Source organism: Ochotona princeps, chromosome 15, assembly GCF_030435755.1.
Source record: "Ochotona princeps isolate mOchPri1 chromosome 15, mOchPri1.hap1, whole genome shotgun sequence".
Lineage (NCBI taxonomy): Eukaryota > Metazoa > Chordata > Mammalia > Lagomorpha > Ochotonidae > Ochotona > Ochotona princeps.
The window spans coordinates 44696559-44719206 of NC_080846.1; the positions used below are offsets into that span (position 1 = coordinate 44696559).

Below are 22648 nucleotides of genomic sequence, written 5' to 3' on the forward strand. Positions count from 1 at the left end.
TTAGTCTTTCCTCCCATATAAAATACAAAGGCAGGAAAAAAAGATAAAAGAATGTCTTTCATTGAATTTAGTATATGAGAGAGCACAACAGGAAAAGTCAGTTTTGCTTTCTTTTTCGACCCATAACTATATAGTCAACCAAACCTTTTAAGGATGACAATGATTGGGCCCGGCGGCGTGGCCTAGCGGCTTAAAGTCCTCGCCTTGAAAGCCCCAGGATCCCATATGGGCGCCGGTTCTAATCTCGGCATCCCCGTTTCCCATTCAGCTCCCTGCTTGTGGCCTGGGAAAGCAGTTGAGGACGGCCCAATGCTTTGGGACCCTGCACCTGCATGGGAGACCCAGAAGAGGTTCCTGGTTCCCAGCTTCGGATTAGCGCAGCGCTGGCCGTTGCGGCTCACTTTGAGAGTGAATCATCGGATGGAAGATCTTCCTCTCTGTCTCTCCTCCTCTCTGTATATCTGACTTTGTAATAAAATAAATAAATCTTTAATAAAAAGGATGACAATGATTATTCCCGTTACCTTTCCTTAGAGCGCTCATAAACAGGTTTCCCAGTACAGTGCACATTCATTCAGAATATTTTTCAATTTAAATTGTCTTTAGTAAAACTTAACATGAAAACCGGTCTCACTGATATAATTGGCTGTATGAAATTATAGTATTTCTAATTGTTATTTAAACTATTAAAGTCATTGAGTTTTCTTTGTGACTATTTCTACCAAGCCAAATTTAATAAACAAATATTATCACATAAAGTTTTGGCCAATATTATACATACGTTGTACTCATTTTTATAGTTAACATACAGATTTATTTAATAATGGTGCATATTTTCCTAAGAAATCTATTGGAACTTATAATCTAACAGTAAAAATATGAGAAATGACCCTCAAGTACTCTAAGACTACTATGTTTTATACAGTGAAATATTTTATGTATACTCAATCATTTTTTGTTTATATTTTTCTAACAATCAGAAGACACAGAGTGAAGACTGCAGGCGAAATGGAGGGACAGGTCTACAGGGTCTGAATGTAGGTGGCAGCTGAAGCTCTGATAACATGTTATTTGAATGACAAATCAGGTATTAGAAGGTGCTTTTTTAGTTCTCTGCACCTGTAGTATTAATACCCATAGTTTCACCCTAAATGAAAACATTTAGGGGAATAAAATAAATTTCAAATGTACCCTAAAATGTTTCAAAAGTGAAAAACTGTTAAAATGTAAAGTGTCTTAACTGCTCCATACCTGCTTATAACAATGCTGGAAGCCAACTAATTAGGCCGAGATACAACAAATGGACTTCTTTCGTAGAAGCTACAGTAAGAGCAAAATACCTGGGACTTAACTACTGATTTATAATGATGTAGTAAGCAGGTACTAAATAGAAGAAAAGCATTCAATGTATCATAAATGCCAATTCTAAAGTTAAAAAAACAATATTTAAGTATTTCTAAAAAAGATCTAGACTTATATCCAATTACTGTAATTGTTAACGGGCTTATGAAAGAATTGCTTTATTCAGCTATCATTTCATAATCAGATATATATTTGAGCTGCTGTTCTGAAATTCTATAAGTGATATTTCTGACATTAAAAGCACAACAAATATACCTTGCCTTTGAAAGAAAAAAAGCAAAATCAAACAATATCATAATATAAAATTTTTTTTAAAATGAAATACCCTGAAAGCTACATGTGAATCGCTGAGAAGTGGGCCTTCTTTTTCGATGTAATTTATGCTTGAATCTCCAGCAATTACACGCAAACTTCCTTCCATGCCCTCTCCTGAGTTCTGATAATGTGTGTTCTCTCCAGGATTGAATGCTTTTGCAAGCGTATCAAATGCCCTACAAGCAGAAATAAAAGAAGCTGTGAGCTTAGCCAATTTCCACAGTAAGACGAAAATTCTATAAAAAATTCTACAATTGAGATTTCAAACCTGAAAAACTGTTGTTTAGAAACAGAACTTAGGTGGAGTATTAAATTCTATTTCAGTAACACACCCGACTCCTCAAAGGTAATAAATTAAGCTTTGAATGCATAGTGTTAGATACTATATTACTATTACCAGATATAAGATCTCTTTGTTAAAATCTCATATAATTAAGGGGGTAAAAACATCCTCCTAGTCTGGTATGCAAGTACACTTACAAAGCAATACATTCAATGTATCAATCCACTTATTTGACATACATACATGTTATTTAGAAAGAACAGGGATAAGAACTTTTGTCGACTCTACCATACTGCATACAATATAGAACTGTATCTTGATTTTATTAAAAGCTCAAAGAATATTTTCAAACTTGTGATTACTCAGTTAAATCTAAAATGTAAGAATTAGAGATTAAGATAATAAATGAGCAAATATTAGCAAATAATTCCTGGAAACAGTGTTCCACAATTTTTCTTATTTGTTTTTGAGTATTCCTGGAAATCATCTTTACTTTTTTTCCCTTATTTACTTGTTTATACAGTTCCCGGAAATCTCAAGTTCAACAAAGGACTTACCATGAAGTTTATTTAAGTGTGGGAAAAGCTACAGAAATTCAATTTCTATATCCTAAGTATTAGCATCCACACTCTGAAAAGCTCAAGTCTGTATTTTTCTCAAGTGTAACTGAAGCCTGTAGGTGGGAATCACCACTCTAGCAGCACAAACATATTGCTTTATACACACAGAAGATACAATAGGATAACCAAAATATGTGAAATGTCAGGCTCAGGTTACTAACTTTACAGGGAATTCATTCTGATCATATATAATTGCTCCTGTTACTTGCAATGTTATCTGTCAGACATTTTCAGTTAAAATTGACTATGCTTTACATTTTCTACGTCTAACAAATATTTGTTCTATAGGGCTCACATATATAGTATCTAACACAAAAATATTAATAAGCACTAAAAGACACAATATAACAATAGGCCTTACCTTGAAACGTCACCGTTGGTTTGCATTTCTTGATGAAAGTCACACAAAGAAGTATCACCATTACTTAAGTTTTCCATCACAGACATCTCATTATTATTTAGAGAAAAGTCTTTAGTTTTTCCAAGATTTGCTAATGATGTAACTACGCTTGCCAGTGTACTGAGGTCTCCCTGGCAGGATTCAGCCTTTATTAAAAAAATAAAAGGGTGGGAGAAGGGTGCTTAGAAGTCTGAAAATTGGTACATTTTAAAATATGAAATTATGAACTAACATTTGATTGTGAAATTCCACAAGGTAAACTATGATAAATGAGGCCAAAACAAAAAGAGAGCTCTGAGCTTTTAGAAACTATGCAAAGTGCAAGTTTAAAAACATGTATATTTACTGAGAAATATTTATTAAAAAGTTTAAGCCAGAAGCTGCACGCACACAATTTATTCACATCATTGTCAATTCCTCTAAAAAAGGATTAAAAAAAAGGCTTATTTTTATTGGAAAGGCACATGTAAAGAAAGATCTTGCAATCCACTGGTTCACTCCCCAAATAGCTCCAATCGTCAGAGCTGAGCTGAAATACGCCAGGAGCCAGGAGCCAGGGTTCCAAGGCTTGGGCAGTTCTGGACTGCTTTCCCAGTCCACAAGCAGGGAATTGGATGGGAAGGGGAACTGCTAGCATATGAATTGGCACCCATACTGGATCCTGGTGCATGCAGGTGAGGGCTTCAGCTAACAGGCTACCTCACAGGGTCCAGGACTGCTCTATTTTTCTGTTTTAACTAGAAAGGCAGAGATTTCCCATCCACTGGTTCACCTCTCACAAGGCAGCACAGGGCTAGAGAAAGGTCAAGTCAAAGATAAGAGCTGTGACTTCAATGTCTCCCAGGTATGTGGCAGGGACCCAAGCAAATGAATTACACCTGCTGACTCCCACGAGCACTTGTTAGCAGGAAACTGCATTCAGGAGAAGAGACAGGACTGGAATTGAGAGACTGCCACAGGACGCAAGCGTTAGCAGCAGTATCTTAAGTGCTATGCCAAACACCCACTTCCACAGATCTTAGATTATCCTTTAAGTTCATTTTAGTGTAAAAATAATGAAACTGTTATAATAATTTCTGATATTTACTATACCAAGTATAAACTTGTATAGAATAGAAGGAATACTAGTAAAAAAGTAAAAAGGTAAATATATTATTGAACAGATACCTCAGATGCAGACTTTTGTCTGGTACTGCCATTAGGCCACGCCGCCGGGCCCAATACTTTGTTTTTATTTCTAAAATATCACTACATTTCCCCTCTGCCCTCTCATCAGAAGCAATACAAGGCACTTCTGTGATCTCAATATGTTTAACGATTTCTCCTCCATAAGAAGGAAGCAGTCAATTGCAGAACAGATAGAAACTCGCGTAAACCTGCAGTTCAATTCTGACGCTGCTTACCCAAAGATAACCTAAGATCTCACAGGTTGAGGGCCCATTCTCCAAGAATGTTCCTCCTTCAGGTCTAACCCTAAGCACCAGGGCATTTTGTCTGTGCTTCCCTCAGTCCTCTCTTTAGGTTTGTTTAGTCTGCTTGAGTGGTCCACACAGCTTAGGGAGATGTGTTTACTGAATTAACTAAACAGCATATTACAAGGAACATAAATGGAGAAATACACAGGATGATGAGGTAACAAAGGAGGGTGGTACGCCCATGCCCAGTCTAAATACCTCACCTCTATTGGGCAATCTGGCTCTTTATTCTTTTGTGGTTTTTACTAAGGCTTCAGCACAACACATATTTGGTGATAGACTGCATAGGGAGATCCAGCTGGGGCTGTATGATCACGTTCTTCAGCGTTCTTTCTTTCAGAGTTGGGATAAGACTCCTCTAGAATGAGAACCATGGCTTACAAAGGGGATCAGGCATTATGGGGCAGTGGCTTATGCTGCCACCAGTAACAGTGCTATCCCATAGGAGGGCCAGCTGGGAATCTGGGCTGCTCCACTGCTGATCCAGTTCCCTGCTAATGTAATTAGGAAAGAATGGGACAGATGGCTCAAGAACCTGGACGCCTGGCCCAGCCCCAGCAGCCATTTGGGGAGGAAACAAATGGATAGAAAATTGGAACACTCTTTTACCCTCCTTCTCTGTGCCTTTTAAATAAATTAACAAAAACTTAAAAAAATTCAAAACATATCTAATATCACAAATGCATATACACATTTCCATGATGTTTCATTCATTATTCCACCTGTTTAGACTGTGGGAAATTGTGTCTTCCACAAATTCATCAATGGTTCCTGAACTGCTATATACCACTAATACCCTAGCAGTTACCAAATTCTTACATAACTATCAATTCTACAAGTATTCTATTTAGTCCTTCTAACAACCATGTGAAATAAGAATCATCACTTGTCCATCAAAACAAAATGACCTACCATAGGCAGTAAACGTGGAGGCAGAAGAGGAAATCAGGCCTGATTGCAAAGCCCACATACTTCACTTTACTACAGCTAAAAACAGCTTTTCCACACAGGAAGAAAAGGAATTGCAATTCTAATGTAATTTTTATTTATTTATTGCATAGGCAGACAAAGCATAAGCTCCCACCCATTGGTTTATTCTCAAAATGCCTGCATCCAAGCAGTGGCTTAAACTGCTGTGCCATAATGTACATCTAGAATTTAGCAATTTTTAAAAAAGATTTATTTATATGGGATCCTGCTGCATACTAGGAGAAGACTTTAGTCACCAGGCTACCATGCTGGGCCAACAAAAAAAATTTTTATTTAAATTTTTTTTTATTGTAAAAGATTTACAGGCCCAGCATGATAGCACAGTGGTTAAAGTCCTCGCCTTGCACATTGGGATTCCCATATGATCCTGGTTCTAATCCTGGCAGCCCTGCTTCCCATCCAACTCCCTGCTTGTAGTCTGGGACAACAGTTGAGGACCCTGCACCCAAGTGGGAGACCCGGAAGAGCTCCTGGTTCCTGGCTTCGGATTGGCCAGCTTCAGCCTTTGCGGCTGGTTGGGGAGTGAACCATTGGATGGAAGATCTTCCTCTCTGTCTCCTCTCCTCTCTGTGTGTCTGACTTTGTAATAAAAATAAATAAATCTTAAAAAAAAAAAAAAAAAAAAAAGATTTACAGAGAGAAAGAGAGACAAATCCTCTGCTGCTGTCACTGCCCAAGTGGTCACAATGGCTGGAGCTGAGCCAGTCTGAACCCAGACCCAGAGGCTTCCTCTGGGTCTCCCACGTAGTACAGGGTCCCAAGGCTTTGGGCCATCCTCTGTTGCTTTCCCAGGCCACAAGCAGGGAGCCTGGAATAGCTGGAATAGCTGGGATACAAAACAGTAACCATAAAGAATCCTGGCAGATGCAAGGTGAGGATTTAGCCACTAGGCTACTGTGTTGAGCCCTAGAATTTTGCAATTTTTATACATTCACTTTTCTGAGAAATTTAATAAATCTTGAAGAATTTTAAAGTTTATTGCTTTCATGCTGAGGCTCTGATTGTTGTGGTAGAATAACGAAGATTTCTACCACACAGCTGATAATTTGTTTTAAAAGAACAAATTATGATAAGAACATTTCAGGTCAAATCAACTGACCAAAGTGATGGAATAGATTAAAAAATAAAAAGGGGAAATATTCAAACACTTTAGAAGAATTTAACCTTTAAATTGTACTAAACACACCTTGTCTGGTGTCATCAGTACAGCTGACTCAGTTTTTATTCCAGACTGATGGATATTCACAAACATCCCTGAATCCAACAGTCCTGTTGACCTACAACAAATAAGTATAAATTTTAGTCTGGCTTTCACTGAAAGGAAAAACAGCCCACCATTTGCCAAAAATCTGATTTACTACACCTTGCAGCCTCACTGTCTGTTACAAAAGTTGGAGTTGCAGCCAACGGGCTTCGAAGGTCTTTGCGGATATAGATTTTTTCTGTAGAAGCGGCACAGTTTGAAGATTTTTCTCGTGATACTTCAATGGGTTTTCTTTCACACTGAACAGCTACAAAAATATGTTTAATGAGTTGTATCACAATATAGAATTTACAGGCAATTATAAATGTAAGCCCTAAGTCAGCAATAGTGTTAACTGATTACCACAATAAAACTCTAAAGATAATTTCCAATCTTTATAAATTATATCCAAGTTCAACAAAGATATTTCACATTAATAAAACTAGCCAACTGCATCTCTTTCCTCTCCCAGCTTCCCCAACTCCTGTGGTAACATGCATGTGTCTTTGCACACACTGTTCATTCTCCAAAAGCCTGCGAAGGTAGGCTGCGTCAGGCCAGGGCAGGCCAAAGGAACTCAATGGAGGTCTCCCATGTGAATGGCAGAAAACTAAGCATTTGGACCATCACCTGCTGCCTAATGGGATGCTCAATACAAGGAAACTGCAATTGGAGGTAGAGCTAGGACTTGAAGCCAGAGATTCCAAACCAGGATGTGAGTATCCCAGAAATATCTTTATCACTGTACCGAACACCCATCCAAGAGGAGGAGCTCATTGTTAAGAAAGAACTGAAGAGCTCCTTACTTACTAATGTGAGAATTTTGAAAAGTGAAATGAAGTTGAATCAATTGAAATAGTACCAATAGACACAAAAAGGCTTAATATTCTTTAGGCTAATAGGTTTTTAGAGAAAATTTAGCCATTTGTAAATAAGGGTAATATTCAATGTTTCTAACAATTTTAATTTCATGGTATCTGGGAGAATGGGCAGTGCAGCTGTTAAATGCATGCTTTCTGAACAAACAAGAAACTGCCAGCATTCAAAGGCAAGGTTCTACCACTTCACAACTGTATGACCTTGGCCAAGTCTCTCAATCTTTTCATTCAATGTAAAATAGAAAAACAGCATTACCTACAACAGAGAAGTACTGTGAGATTAACTCAATCATATGCTAAGATTGTGTCTGAGTCAATAAATATTTGCTCTTTTGTCTTTAAATTAGTCACTTACTGGCTCCTTTACAAAAAAGTCAACAGGAATTTTTTTTTTTTGCCTAAGCTAAAAATACAACCTTGTTAAACAAGTATCCAAGAAATATATTATATTGAGAAAAAAATACATATTTATACACACACATTTTTATTTTTTTGTTGGAAACTAAGTTATGAAGCTAATGCATGAGGTCTTCAAAAGTTTGTGGAAATGCAAACTATAAATAAACCAGTCAGATTTAAAAAATTTTTGTACCAAAACAAATTTATCTTTTAATTCCATTTCCACAAACTTTTCAATAACCTCACATGACATATTTTAATGCATTAATTTTGGTATTTCTAGTTTTCAATATCCATAATAATTATTTTCTCCATGAATAATACATACAATCTTGTTTCATTCCAAATGCAATACATCTCTGTAATCTGCAGTACTGACAGCGGTTTCGATGATGTTTATTAATAATACAGTCCTTTGATCCTCGACATGAGTACACTAAATTTTTTCTGATGCTTCTTTTAAAAAATCCTTTGCAGCCTTCACAAGTTACTGCTCCATAATGACGTCCTAGAGACAGTGTTTAAGAAAATTCAAATCATATATTTTAGAACAATGGAACAAACTCATTTATCTCCTTTAAATTATAATATATGAGATGAAACTGACAGTTCTGAGCTTCTGACTTGAAAATGTTTAGCCATTATTAGAGAATGAAACAACCATATCCTCTGACAGGTGAACAATGTGAAGTTCTTAATTTTAGAAGGTAACCTTGGCAAGGGTGTGTAGGAAATTTGGGAATGAGAAAAAAATATTACCAACAATCTCATTACTTAACTTTTCATTTTTCACATGATTTAAGAATTAGTTCTGTTATTTTAATAACATTTCAAGACATTTTTATCTGACAACTATGCTTCAGAACAATGGATAAAATATCGCTTGATTCTACTATAATAATTCAATATATGTTATACATTTGAAATTTCTGAAATCATGTACATTTTGATTAGCCTGTTATTTCACATTTCTCTTACATATATTAACAAACTGAACATACTCTGAGAAAAGCTCTAATGCAAGTTTTTGCAGTAAAGTATTAAAATGATGAATTAAAAACGAACTATGTCCTTAAACTAGATCCCATTGGCAGCTGTGACAACATTTGAGCAAAAGCAAGTGTGTATTATGTTTTTGACATGCAGCAACAACAAAACTGATGTGTCTGAAGCCTACTGCTAGTAATAGGCTTTGAAGACAGCTGGTTCAGTTTTAGAGTGTAATTTTCACATCACCTCAATAACTGAAATTACTCTGCATCTCTGGTACTGGGCTTAGGAATGACACTAAAACAATTAAATGCAATAGTCTCAGGGAGTTGAACTCATTTTTAAATAACTGTTTTGATAAAATGCCTGATTTTCACTTACAGATATTTTGTTTACATTTATTTAAAAAAAAAAAAAAAAGATTGGGTTTGAAAGGTAGGTGGAACAGAGATATTCCATCTGCTGGCTCACTTCCCAAGTGGCTGGAATGAGCAGAACTGGGCCAGGCCAAAGTTGGGGGCCATCTGGCACTGGCCTCTCAGTAATCTCAAAAGGGAGCTGGATCAGTAACAGAGCTGTCAGGACTTGAACCAATGTCCATTTGGGATGCTGTGACTGTAGGCAGTGGCTTTACCTGATATACCACAATGCTGCCCTCCTATTTTCAAAATATGAAACTTCTCATAGTCCAGTGAAATATGCATTTTATATCATTAAAACACTCTACTGGGCTCGGCGCAGTGGCCTAGCAGCTAAAGTCCTTGCCTTGAACGCGCCAGAATCCCATATGGGCACTGGTTCTAATCCCGGCACCTCCACTTCCCATCCAGCTCCCTGCTTTGGGATGGCCCAATGCTTTGGGATCCTGCACCCATGTGGGAGAGCTGGAGGAAGTTCCTGGCTCCTGGCTTGGGATTGGCGCAGCACTGGCCATTGTACTCACTTGGGGAGTGAATTAATGGACTGAAGATCTTCCTCTCTATCTCTCCTCCTCTCTATATATCTGACTTTGTAATAAAAATAAATTTAAAAAATCTTAAAAAAAAACAAAAACAACACTCTACTGAAGGAAGAAAAAGGTTCTGAAAAAAATCCTTTAGGTTACAAATATAAACAATAAAAATGATATATGCTTTTCTTTTGCTTCTATATGAAATACAGAGTGAGTTATTTTATCAGCATAATACATACAGAAAGTTTATTTTTATTATTACCTGATGCTTTATCTCCACACACCACACAAAGATCAAAAACCTTGTTCGCCCCTTGGTCTGTCGAGGAATTATCTGTTAAGAGCTTAAAAAAAAAAATTGCTATTCAGTAACATTCTCATTCTTTCAAAAATCCAAGTCACATCAGCTAGTCCTGCCTGTGTGCCTCTTTTTCCTATATTACTCTTAAAGCTTGACTCTACTGCCCAGTACAAACTAATTAAACCAGCACTTATTGTCTTGAAATTAGGTGAAAATTTCAATGTTCTAGTAAGAAGACTAAAAATATATTTTTGATTGGTTTTGTAATAATTCAATTAAAGTAACCAACCTGTTCAACATTCCAAAAAATGAGAACTTCTTAATGTATAACCACTAAGCACTAAATACTATCATGTGGAACATGTCAAGCAGTCATCAGTCCTAGCAAACACTTATTTTTCCAGTGTCTTATCATGACAAAAATCAGGCTTCAGGAAGCAAATAGAAAAACAATTTCTAATATTAGATATCCTTTGAAAGCATCTATGTATAGCATTATTTTTTTCCCTAATAATGTATCTACTACAAAATGATACTAATCTTTCATAGCCCATTATTCCTAAGGCTAGAGGGGATACCGAAAGCCGAGGAGACATGCATACATCCTATTTTAGGTCACTGGACAAGAAATTAAGTCTTTTTTTTATTATTAAATTTATTCATTAATTACATTGTGTTGTAATTACATAGAATCTGGGATTCTCCCCCCCACAAGAAATTAAGTCTTGATCTAAGGGAATTCCAAGCTACCCCCCATTTTTTAAAAAATTCATTTATTTTTATTACAAAGTCAGATATACAGAGAGGAGGAGAGACAGAGAGGAAGAACCAATGCCCGATGATTCACTCCCCAAGTGACCACAATGGCCGGTCACAATTGGCTGTGCCAATCCCAAGCCAGGAGCCAGGAACTTCCTCCAGGTCTCTGATGCGGGTGCAGGGTCCCAAGGACTTGGGCTGTCTTCGACCGCTTTCCCAGGCCACAGGCAGGGAGCTGGATGGAAAGCGGGGCTGCCAGGGTTAGAACTGGCAACCATATCGGATCCCAGCGTGCCCAAGGCAAGGACTTAAGCTGTTAGACCACTGTGCTGGGCCCACTACCCCCAAATTTATTCATTATCCTAGACAACCCAGGAAGCAGGAGAGTACCAATACTATCTCTAACAGCTGAGACTGGGCCAAGCTGAAGCCAGGAGCTAGAACTCCGTTTGTATTTCCCATTTGGAAACACACATAAGTGCCTGAGCCATCATTCACTCTTTCCTAGGTACATAGGCAGGAAATGGGATTCAAAGTGGAATAACCAGAGTTGCTGGGCTCTGGACAGGCACTCCGATGTGGGATGCATATGCTCCAAGTCGCTGTTTACTGTGCTGTATCAGCACGCACACCCAAAACAGGAGTTTTTTTTTTTAAGATGGAGTCACTGTAATGGAGAAATCTGAAAAATACTTTTTCAGGTGATCAAATTAAACTCAACAATCATAAATTATATATCTTTTATACAATGTTTCTCCTCAAACTCAATCCTTATCTAATCATAAGGAAAACATTGAAGACTAACAGTGATATATCATACTATCTGACTAGTGCTCCTCACAATTGTCAAGTTCGTCAATAACAAAGTCAGAAGCTGTCACAGGAGGATCTTGAGCAGACCTGCCTATAAAATATAACGTGGTATCCAGGATGGGATCCTGATCCAAAGAAGGACAATAGATAAAAAGTAAAGTCCAAAGACCTATTTACATCAGCTCATAATGTACCAGTGCTGAATCATAATTTTAACAAATTTATCATAATGTAAAAAGTGATAGAGAAACTGCTGGGAGTATATTACAGTAACTCATTGTGCTATCTGCTAATTTTTATTTAGAATACAAAATGATTTTAAAAACCAAGTTTAGTCATTAAAAAATAAGGGCTAAGGTGTGTGTAGTATAAATTTTTGTTGACTTTTGTCTGAGTGATGAAACAACTTACAAATCCTTAACATGGGCCTATCCATCTCTACCTTAATCACTGAAAACATGAATAATGTCATCGGAAGAACTGACTCCATCAGAGTATACTTGCAGGTAAAATTTTACCTTTTGTCAATTTGTTTTTTTCAATCCTAGAAGAAATTTTTTCATTGATTTTTTTAAAACTACAAACCTGGAATTCAATTTTAAGTAGATACCTCTCCAAAAAGTCTCTGACACCAAACTTTAGGGTGTATTTCACCTGCTCCAAATCACAGCAAACTGCAGTCCAAATATCCACAAGCACACAGCATGCAGAAGTTATAACTTTCTTTAAAGAATAAAGTACAATCCTGTATTCTAGCAGATATTTTAAAAAGTTTAATATTCTACCAAATATTAAAATGATACAGTACTAATCTAGGTAAAGCAAATTGTTGGTGGATCTAGGAAGGTACAAAACCAAACCTAGCAACTGCAGTACCTGCTTGCTAACTTAGCAGTTTGGTCCAGTACCTACTGCTCTGACCTGTTTCCTAAGCAGCAGGCCTCTCAGAGACCAGTTCTGCAGCTTACTCCAATGCTTACTCTTGGAAACCTGGCCCAGAGCTGTTCCTCCAGTCTTCACAATCATCCTCTGAGTCTTCCACACTCTGCCAGCCCATGCTAGTCAGAGAGGCTCTCAGTGTATGCAATTAAGGACCTGCCCAAAATTGATCAGTATGAAAACTATCAAGAAAAACAGTGGTTCAGGCCAGGGCGGTCAACACAGATACTCTACACTGCATTAACTTTTATAAGAGATTTTTTTTTCCTACTGAAAAATGTCTTAAAATCAGGACTTAGTATTACATCTTTTCAAATATCTCTCAGGCTTAAGATGAAAAGATGCTTCCATGGTTGCTTACCTGGAGGTGTGGTGTAGACAGATCAGGAGCTGTAAAAAACAACTGGTTGACACCTGCTGCATCAGGAGAAGTGAGAAAAACTTTCCCTGGAGTAGACTCTTGCCTGGCCAAGATGACCTTGCTCGCTGCGGAGCCATCATGATTTGCCAGAATGAACTGCTTGCCGTGTGCATTATGATCAAGGGCTGTTACAATCTGGATTTTTTGCCCACTTTGCTGCTCTGTAACAATCTAACACAATTATGTCAGGTTAATAATCAATTAAAAATTGATTCAGTGACATTTTTTTCCTCTAATATTTTGTTTTCAAAATTAAAACAGCCTATCATTATGTATGTATTCAATGTAACAGAGACCTTTTAAATTAGCTATTTTCCTTTTATAAGTTACAGAAATAAACAAATCTGTAAACAAAAGTACAATAGGACATCTGTTCTCACTATTTCAATTCCTTCCTTTCTCTTATTGCATACCAACTATCCAAACACATGCCAGATGCATTTTACTTACTGTTCTGGGTCCTGGAATTTAACAGTGAACAAAACAAAACTGTTGCTCTCATGAAGTTCTCACACTGGAGGGATGAGATAGCTAGGCAAACAACACTGCCAGGGATTAATAAGTATCACAAAGCTAGGTTAAGGTGAGGGACACTGATGGGATGAGGGTGGGCAAAGGACTCAGGTGGAGAGACTTTTGCACAAACTTGGGTGAATAAGACAGCCCAAGGCTTAGGAACACCTAGAGGAAGAATATCCCATGTAGAGGAAACAGAATGTATAAGGTGGCCCTGGAACAGGAAGAAGGTCCAGTAGGAGCACATGTGAATGATGGGGATTTTGATAGGAGATGGGATCTAAATAACAATACCTGGGCCAGATATTTTTTTAAAGATTCATTTTTCTTTTGAAACAGTTCAATTTTATTTTGAAAGAGAGAAATCTTCCATCTGGTGGCTCACTTTCAAGATAACCCCAATGGTCTGGGATGGAACAGGCTTCATCCAGAAGTAGCCAGGACATGAAACCGGTGTGCATACATCTGGTGTTGTAGACAGTGGCTTAACCATAACAAGCCACAATGCCAGCCCCGAGGCTGTTGCACTTTGATCTAGTTCCCTAACATTGGCATGGAAAATCAGCAGAGCCCTTGTAACCAATGTGGGAAATCTGGATAAAACTCCTTCCTGCTTTGTGGCTTTGGTCTGGCTCAGCTCTGGTTGCTGCAGCCACTGGCTGAAGGCAACCAGTGTAGATTCCCATCCTCCTGGCTCCATTCTGTAACTTTAACTTTCAAATCAGTCAGTCAATCTTCAATAAAAACAATAGGGCAGCTGGGATAATGGAGACTTGGGACCCTGCCTCAGCCTGCACCAGTCCTAGCCACTGCCATCATTTGGAGAGTATAAATGATCTCTCTGTCACTCAAGTAAATAAGTAAGCAAACATAGAAAATATGGGTTCACAAAGACTTTTATTCTGAGCAGCTGGGAGGAAAAGAATCACCTACTGAGAAGAGCTACTCCAGATAAAAGGCAAATTCATAAAGAAAAGGTTCTGACACTGAGAGGCTTTGTTACTGAGCACATGTTTTCTGGAGGAAAACTTCATTAAAAAAATTTAATTACTTTATTCATTTTAATGTTTAAAGGAAAGTATCTTTATTGCCTCAGAATAGCAAGGATTCTTTTTTTTTTTTTTTCAAAAATTTATTTGAGGGCCCGGCGTCGTGGCCTAGCGGCTAAAGTCCTCACCTTGAACCGGTTCTAATCCCGGCACCTCCACTTCCCATCCAGCTCCCTGCTTGTGGCCTGGGAAGGCAGTAGAGGATGGCCCAAAGCCTTGGGACCCTGCACCGGTGTGGGAGACCTGGAGGAAGTTCCAGGCTCCTGGCTTGGGATTAGCGCAGCACTGGCCGTTGCAGTCACTTGGGGAGTGCATCATTGGACAGATGATCTTTCTGTCTGTCTCTCCTCTCTGTGTATCTGACTTTGTAATAAAAAATAAATATACCTTTAAAAAAATTTATTTGGAAGGCAGAAGGGAGATCTCTCATCTGCTGGTTCACTTTCCAGAGCTTACCATAGGCAGATCAAATCAGGGAGCCTAAAACCTACCCAGTCTCCCACAGATGGGGCAGGAAACCCAGAACTGGAGCCATTACCTGTTATCTCCCAAGGTGAGCACTAGCAGGAAATTAGAAATGGGAGAGCAACTAGGACTCAGACCAGGTTTGACTCTCAAGAAGTGTTCATCCACCTCAACAAACTGTGCGCTTCAGAATTTTCCATTTTAATCTTGGTAAAAATTAAAGCTAAGTTTCTAAGTTTCTAAGTTATGCTGGTAAGTTGTTGTCAAGTTGAGATTTTTTTGACTAGTATTTCTATCAAGTTTTATCTTTCAAGGTACTTGTTTAAGAGTTCTTAATTTTTTTTTTTAGTAAAAGGCGAAAGATTTATTCGTTCTGAAGAGAAACCAGAGTATGAGAGCTATTAATTTTTATTGGAAAAGCAGATAAGATTTACAGAGGAAGGAGAGAGAAAGATCTTCCATCTGTTTGTCCATTCCCTCAACTGCTGGGGCTGAGCAAATACAAACACAGATGCGAGGAGCTCCTTCCGGATTTCTCAATTGGGTGCAGGGTCCCTAGGCTTTTATTATTATTATTATTATTTTATTTTTTTATTTATTTTAAAGATTTATTTTATTTTTATTGGAAAGTCAGATATACAGAGAGGAGGAGAGACAGACAGAAAGATCATCTGTCCGATGATGCACTCCCCAAGTGACTGCAACGGCCAGTGCTGCGCTAATCCCAAGCCAGGAGCCTGGAACTTCCTCCAGGTCTCCCACACCGGTGCAGGGTCCCAAGGCTTTGGGCCATCCTCTACTGCCTTCCCAGGCCACAAGCAGGGAGCTGGATGGGAAGTGGAGGTGCCGGGATTAGAACCGGCGCCCATATGGGATCCTAGTGTGCCCAAGGTGAGGACCTTAGTCAGTAGGCCATGCCGCCGGGCCCCTATTTCTTTTATTTTTAAAGATTTATTTGTTGTATTGGAAAGTCAGATATACAAAGAGACAGAAAGGAAGATCTTTTGTCTGATGATTCACTCTCCAAGTGATCACAATGGCCGGAGCTGAGCCAATTCGAAGCCAGGAGCTTCTTCTAGGTCTCCCACATGGATGCAGGCTTCCAAGACTTGGGCCGTCCTCGACTGCTTTCCCAGGCCACAAGCAGGGAGCTGGATGGAAAGTGGAGCTGTTGGGATTAGAACCGGCGCCCATTTGGAATCCTGGTGCGTTCAAGGCGAGGACTTTAGCCGCTAGGCCACTGAGCCAGGCCCAGCTTTTCTTTTTCTTTATTTTTAGATTATAGATATATAGATATATATGTATGTGTATATATATTAACTTTTTCTTTTCTTTTAATAATCTTTACATAGTTAATTAGGGGACAAAAGTTCAAGGGCTACAGCAAAGTGGGTAAGACAATTATTTCCACATTGTTTCTGTCATTTATCTGGGGTAAAGGGGGAACTAAAGGGAGAAGCCCCACCCAGTGTCCCATGCATCCCACGTCCCTGATGTGCGGCATGCTCCTAGGTTCTTGCTCAAGTGGTTTTGATAGTTCAGCAGTTAGGAATTGCTGCCAATCTTGCCATTCTAGGCACCATGAGGATGCTGCAGAATCCACTGATTGACATAGTTTACCTTAGAGTCTCTGTTTGCCCAGTTTTTCACTGCCAACATATATGGCTGGGGTAGTTGATTGATTTGTTCTGTCCTCTGTTGTGGTGCCAGGTATCCTCTGCAGGTTCCTATAGATTACCATATCCTCCATGTGCACCTGGTTATGCTGTCCACTGCTCTGTCTGAGCCTCTGAGGAGGCTCGGCTCTGGCACTTGCACTCCATGGCAGACCATGGAACCTCCACTTCTCTTCATGGTTAGTTCTGTGTCCAGCAGTTCAGTTGAGGAGATCCCCAAAGAAACTTTGAGATGATCCCAGACCAGATTCTTATGTGTACTTGCAAGTACAGGGCCCAGGACACCAATCAGCTGGTGGTTGCAATTGCTAGGTCAGGTCTGTTTCCAGTGCTGTCTTCCATTGGAACCAATGGGTGTTGCAGTCCAGCTTGATTCTGCCCAGCACACACTCGGCCCTCACATAAACCAGTGGGAGCTGCAGCCTAGTTGTAGTGACCCACAATAATCCCAGCAGACCTGTCCCTTGCCCTGGTTCCCGTGCTTGCCAGTACGTGCAGCAGACTAGTCCAGTCTTTCCCACATCCCATTCAACTCTCATACATGTCAATGGGCATTCAACCTAACCAGCTCCACTATCCAACCCACACACACGCTGTCGGGTGCCTTTCTGTCTAGCCACCCCTGCCCCTGTCCTGGTTTTTGTGCCCTCCAGTGGGAGTGGTAACCCAAGAGCGAGGAGCCCACTGTTTCCCTACTAGGTCACTCCCATGCACTCTCCAGGTGGTTCTGGAATTTAACTTGAAAGATTTAGCCTCCAGTGCCAGCCTCTGCCAGCTGATGCTGCAGCAAAGCCCAACCAATCCTCACCCACTCTAATTTTTGCTTGTACCAGTAGGAACAATCAGCCCAGCCTGGCTTTTCCCTGATCTAACTCACATGAGGCCCACAGGTGTTTTAGCCCTGCCTGGCCCAGTCTGCCCCCATCCCAACCTACGCTTTCCAGTGGGAGTGGCTGTCCTGCAGGGGAGCCCTCCACATTCCCCTGCCGGCTCTGCTCCCTCCCTCCCTCCCTGGTTCTCACATGTGCTGTTGGGTGCTGCAGCCACATCTGGTATAGGTCACCCCATCTTGGCATTCTGCAATGTGCACTGGTTTTTGTCACGACCGAACCTGGCCCGACCCACACACTGTTCTGGTGCTTGGATTAGCCAGCGGGTGATGTGAACTAGTTCAGCCTTGTCTGCCCCCGACCCATGCCAAATGTATGCCAGTGGGTACCTTTCCATGGCCTGCTCTGGACTGTTCCCTATTGTGCTTCTTGTGCTTACGTGCAGGGACTTCGTCCTGCCAGAGGAGTTGCCCAGGCTCCTCTGTCAGAACCTCTCCCAATGCCAGATTTCGCACATATCGGTGGATCCATGAGCTAGCCCTATTAAGTCCACCTCCTGTCCTAGTAGGAACAGTGCAGGCCCAGCTTTTCTTTTTTTGGTGGGGGAAGAGCCATCCTCTACTGCTTTCCCTGGACACAAGCAGGGATCTTGATGGGAAGTGCAGTAGCCAGGACACAAACCAGCACCCTTGGGTGATCCTGGTGCTTATAAGGGGAGGATTTACCCTTTGAGCCATCATGCTGGGCCCTCTAAGTATGGCTTTTAAACTGTTGTCCATTCTTTTAATATAGGTTATTTATACCAAATCCATTCTCTATTTGGTATCAATAATTTTACAACTTTCAACAGTACCTATGAGAGTTTTTAAAAATCAGTTCGTCTAAAACAAATTTTGCAAAGTCAAAGTTTTAACCTTTTGTCACTTTTATTTTGCCAGTATTTTTGTTATTTCTATCAGTGTATTCATTGTGAACTGAACAAAAGACGAGTGACTCACACTTCTTTCTTACAGAAGTGCTTTAGGTGTATGCATGGTTCATGTGCTCACTTCGGCAGCACATATACTAAAATTGGAACGGTGTATGCATGGTTCAAGTGCTTGGACTCCAGAACCTAACAGGGAACAGTAGAGGAGTAGGTGCTATTGTACACTGGGTTAAGTTTCAGGTCTCTGCTAACGTGCCTGGAAAGGCACTGGAGGTCAGCCCAAGGGCTCGGACTCCAGAACGCAACAGAGAACCTGCATGGACTTCCAGGTCCCTTGCTTCATACCTGTACACTGCCGGCTGTTGCAGCAATATGGGGAATAAACCTGTACATGGAAGATATTTCTCTCTCCAATTCTCTCTGTAATTTGGACTTCACATAAATAAATACATCTAAAAAAAAATATCCTTAAAATGGGACCAAGTGAGGCACAGGCCCAGCATGGTAGCCTAGTGGGCTAAAGTCCTTGCCTTGCAACTGCTGGGATTCCACATGGACACCAGTTCATGTCCTGGGTGCTCCATCCAGCTCTCTGCTTGTGGTCTCGGAAAGCAATAGAGGATGGCCAATGCCTTGGGACTCTGCACCCATGTGGGAGAATCAGAAGAAGGTCCTGGCTCCTGGCTTCAGATCAGCTCTAGCCATTGTAGCCACTTGGGGAGTGAACCAGTGGATGGAAGTTCTCTCTGTCTCCTCTCTGTGTTTCTGCCTTTCAAATAAAAATAAATAGATCTTAAAAAATAAAGGAACATTTAATCCATTTAACTAATCCATTAAACTTTAAGCAGCATTTTAAAATAAAAATCAAGTTTTATTATCCAAGTAAATGTCAACAGAGAGAACAGAATTATTTTTGCAAATCACTTTGATCTGCAATAAAAATAAAAAATATAATCTTCCCTCAGCCTCTTTATTCAATCTGCTGAAATATACTATTTTGGTTAAAATAAAGAAAACACAGCCTATATTTACTGTTAGAAAGGGTAAAAGATATTTTTAGCAGTCTTTTAACATTTTGTATATTGGCCTTCAATACTAAACCAAACTTCATTCAACAAGTGGTAGTTTTTTAAAAAGGGTTCCATTTAGTTCTATCAATTTGAAAGGCAGAGCAACAGAGAAATACACACAATACATACATACATTTATCTTCCATCTGACAGTTCAATGCTCAAATGCTTCCAGTCACAACAGTCAGAACTGAGCCGGGTTGAAGCTATAAGCTTAGTACATCAGTCCAGGCCTCCCACAAGAGTGACAGGGATCCAAGTACTTAAGCTATCTCCAAGGGAACACATTAGCAGGAAGAGGAGCTCGAAGTGGATAGTGATTTGAATCTAGACATCCCAAATGGTATCTTAATGGCACTACAAAAAAAATCTACCCCCTGATGGCAGCTTTTTAAAGGTCAGTTGCCATGTGAAATAATGTTATTTCAAAATAAACTGGTTTATTCTAGAATTTGGCTCCCTTACTCATGCATGATTTTGTACCATCAAGCACTTGTTCATGGAATTATGTATGTCTTTTAAAAGTTGGTAGTTCATGGTACAGTATCAACACATGTCATGTAGCTTGTGGAAATTTCCACTGTATGCTTGTGAGAGAACAACGAAAAGGCAAATGACATTTTACTCTTTGTATTACAGAAACAGCTTTGACCTGACACACGTTCTGAAAGGTCCCTAGATGATACTGGTTTCCAGATAATGCTATGTCTGACAAGGAGAAAGATAAAATCATCTGAAAAATGAAGATGTCTACACTGACATCAACTAACTCCTCTACTCTATCAAGACTGGGACATTTTTCAACCTCCAAAATACATCTCCTCTACACATCATCCACTCTACAACTCACCTGTTCTTATTCTGCCTCCATTTCACCCAATACACTCACCTATGTATCACAGCAGAATAAACTCCATCTTGACCAACTACTCATTTACTAGACAGAAAAGGTATTTTTGAAAGTAAGAGTATATCTCTCTTTGTACCTCCAGAATTCACTATACACATTTAGAGTAAATAATAGAAGTTTGATAAATCAATGAAAGAATTCTAAATTAGACATACCTCTCCCATCTGTTGTTCAATAATCTGATGTGCTATTTCTTCTATGGTTGCCATGATCCAACTGCTAAAACACCTGCCACAAACAAAAAGATAGCTTTTTTGACAATTCTACCCATTAAAACAAAAACATGCTTACTACATAACTTGCAAATACAGTTATAGGATTTTAAAATCTGTTCCTGGCTCCTGGTTTCAGCCTGGCCCATTGTGGCCATTTAGGGAGTGAGACACTGGATAGATCTCTGTCTTCCCCTCTCTGTAACACTGCCTTTCAAGTAAGCAAAACAAACCCATCAAAATCAAAACCATTTAAAATCGAACAAGTTTACTTCTCAAACATATGGAAGCCTAAATAGAACTGTAATCAGTAAAATTTACTAATTAAAATAAGGGGCAAACCTATCATTGAACAAACTCAAGTCTGAAGCCACTTCAAATACTTTGATCAGTTTTATAAAAAAACACAACAAAACAACAACAAAAATAAAACAAAGCAAAACAAAAAAACACAACCAAAGGATTACATTCAATAAAAATTCAGCTAGAATTTTCTGACCTTCATTAGTGGCAATTTCCCAAACATGAGGAAATTTCAAAAATTTATGGAAAAGGTAACTCCTGGGGGCTTCCCTGGAGGAGCTTTTCCACTTGGTGGTGCTTCCTCAGGACCCACCATTGAAGAGGTGGAGTAAGTCAACCCCAGTGTAGATGCAGCACTGTTCCACACAATAAGAGATGGAAGGACCCGAATTTGTAGCATATTCTTGCAGTTTAAAGTTTGGCTGCTATACTAAATGACTGGGCATTCTCAATACTTGAATATGAAACATGTGCACTGTATCTTAGGTGGAAAATGCAATGGCTTAAATAAACCTATATTTAAAATTTAAAAAAAAAAAAAAGTTAAGTCTAGGGACACATTAAGCCATGGCTAAGGATGCCATAAGCAAGCAGCTGATCAGATGTGGAGCAGCCAGGACTCAATCTGGCACCCACATGGAATGCCAATACTGCAGGCAGAGGATTAGCTGGTTAAGCCAAAGTATTGGCCTCCTCAACTTTTGAAAAACATATATTTTTTTTATGTTTATGTTTTTTAACTTTCATTTGTTTATTTAACTGGAAAGGCAGAGTTACAGCAAGACAAAGAGGTCTTCCATCTGCAGGTTCACTCCCCAGACCACTGAGATGGAAAGAGCCGGGCCATTCCAAAGTCAGGAAGCAGGAACTTCTTTCAGGTCTCCCACATGGACGCAGCAGCCCTAGGACCCGTGCCATCTTCTTCTGTTGCTTTCTCAGGTGCATTAGGTCTTGGATTAGAAGTGCAGAAGAAGAAACTAAAAAAGTGCTCACATGGGAAGTGAACACCATAAGACAGCTCTATCTGCAGCACCAGCCCCTCCTTCTTACTAGATGCTGGGGAGCCCCCAACATATCTAGAACCAACTACAGAAACACAGGCCTGCCTCCTAAGCTCTACTTCTGGGATCAGTCTTCCTTTATTCTGAAGGAAAACAATGTTCACATCCAGGTAGCTCTATTTGGCCCGTCCTGAAAAGCCCAGAAGCCCAACAGTCTCCCTCCATTCAGTCCACCATTGGTAGACTTCAGATGTCACAACTGTTCAGTCATAGAATTTATGGAGGTTCAAGGCATGAAGATAACATAGCCCTCTACAAATATTTTGGTAGGTAATCCTATTTCTTTTCTTTTTAATAGATTTATTCTTAGTTGAAATCCAGGATTACAGAGACAGAGGAGAGAACAAGAGATCTTCCATCCACTGGTTCATTCTCCAAATGGTTGCAAAGGTGATGCCAAGTTGATCTGAAGCCAAGAGCCTACTATGTGTCTCTCACAGGCCCACGGACCTGAACCATCCCTGGGTGCTCTCCCAAGCCTTTAGGAA

The 22648-nt window shown here is 39.6% G+C and overlaps 1 protein-coding gene across 4 annotated transcripts in view; it reads right to left on the reverse strand.

Moving 5' to 3' along the window:
* The window catches only part of NR2C1 (nuclear receptor subfamily 2 group C member 1), a 48188-nt gene that overhangs the window by 20814 nt on the left and 4726 nt on the right, over positions 1–22648 (reverse strand). For all 4 annotated transcript variants that reach the window (XM_058673190.1, XM_058673191.1, XM_058673188.1 and 1 more), the window contains exons 2-9: positions 20740–20812; positions 13081–13311; positions 10170–10251; positions 8294–8473; positions 6809–6956; positions 6632–6722; positions 2942–3126; positions 1688–1853 (exon numbers count right to left, since the gene is read on the reverse strand). In XM_058673190.1, coding sequence (XP_058529173.1) covers positions 1688–1853; positions 2942–3126; positions 6632–6722; positions 6809–6956; positions 8294–8473; positions 10170–10251; positions 13081–13311; positions 20740–20793 — 1137 coding nt within the window. In that variant the 5' untranslated portion in view covers positions 20794–20812. The remainder of the gene's footprint in view (positions 1–1687; positions 1854–2941; positions 3127–6631; positions 6723–6808; positions 6957–8293; positions 8474–10169; positions 10252–13080; positions 13312–20739; positions 20813–22648) is intronic.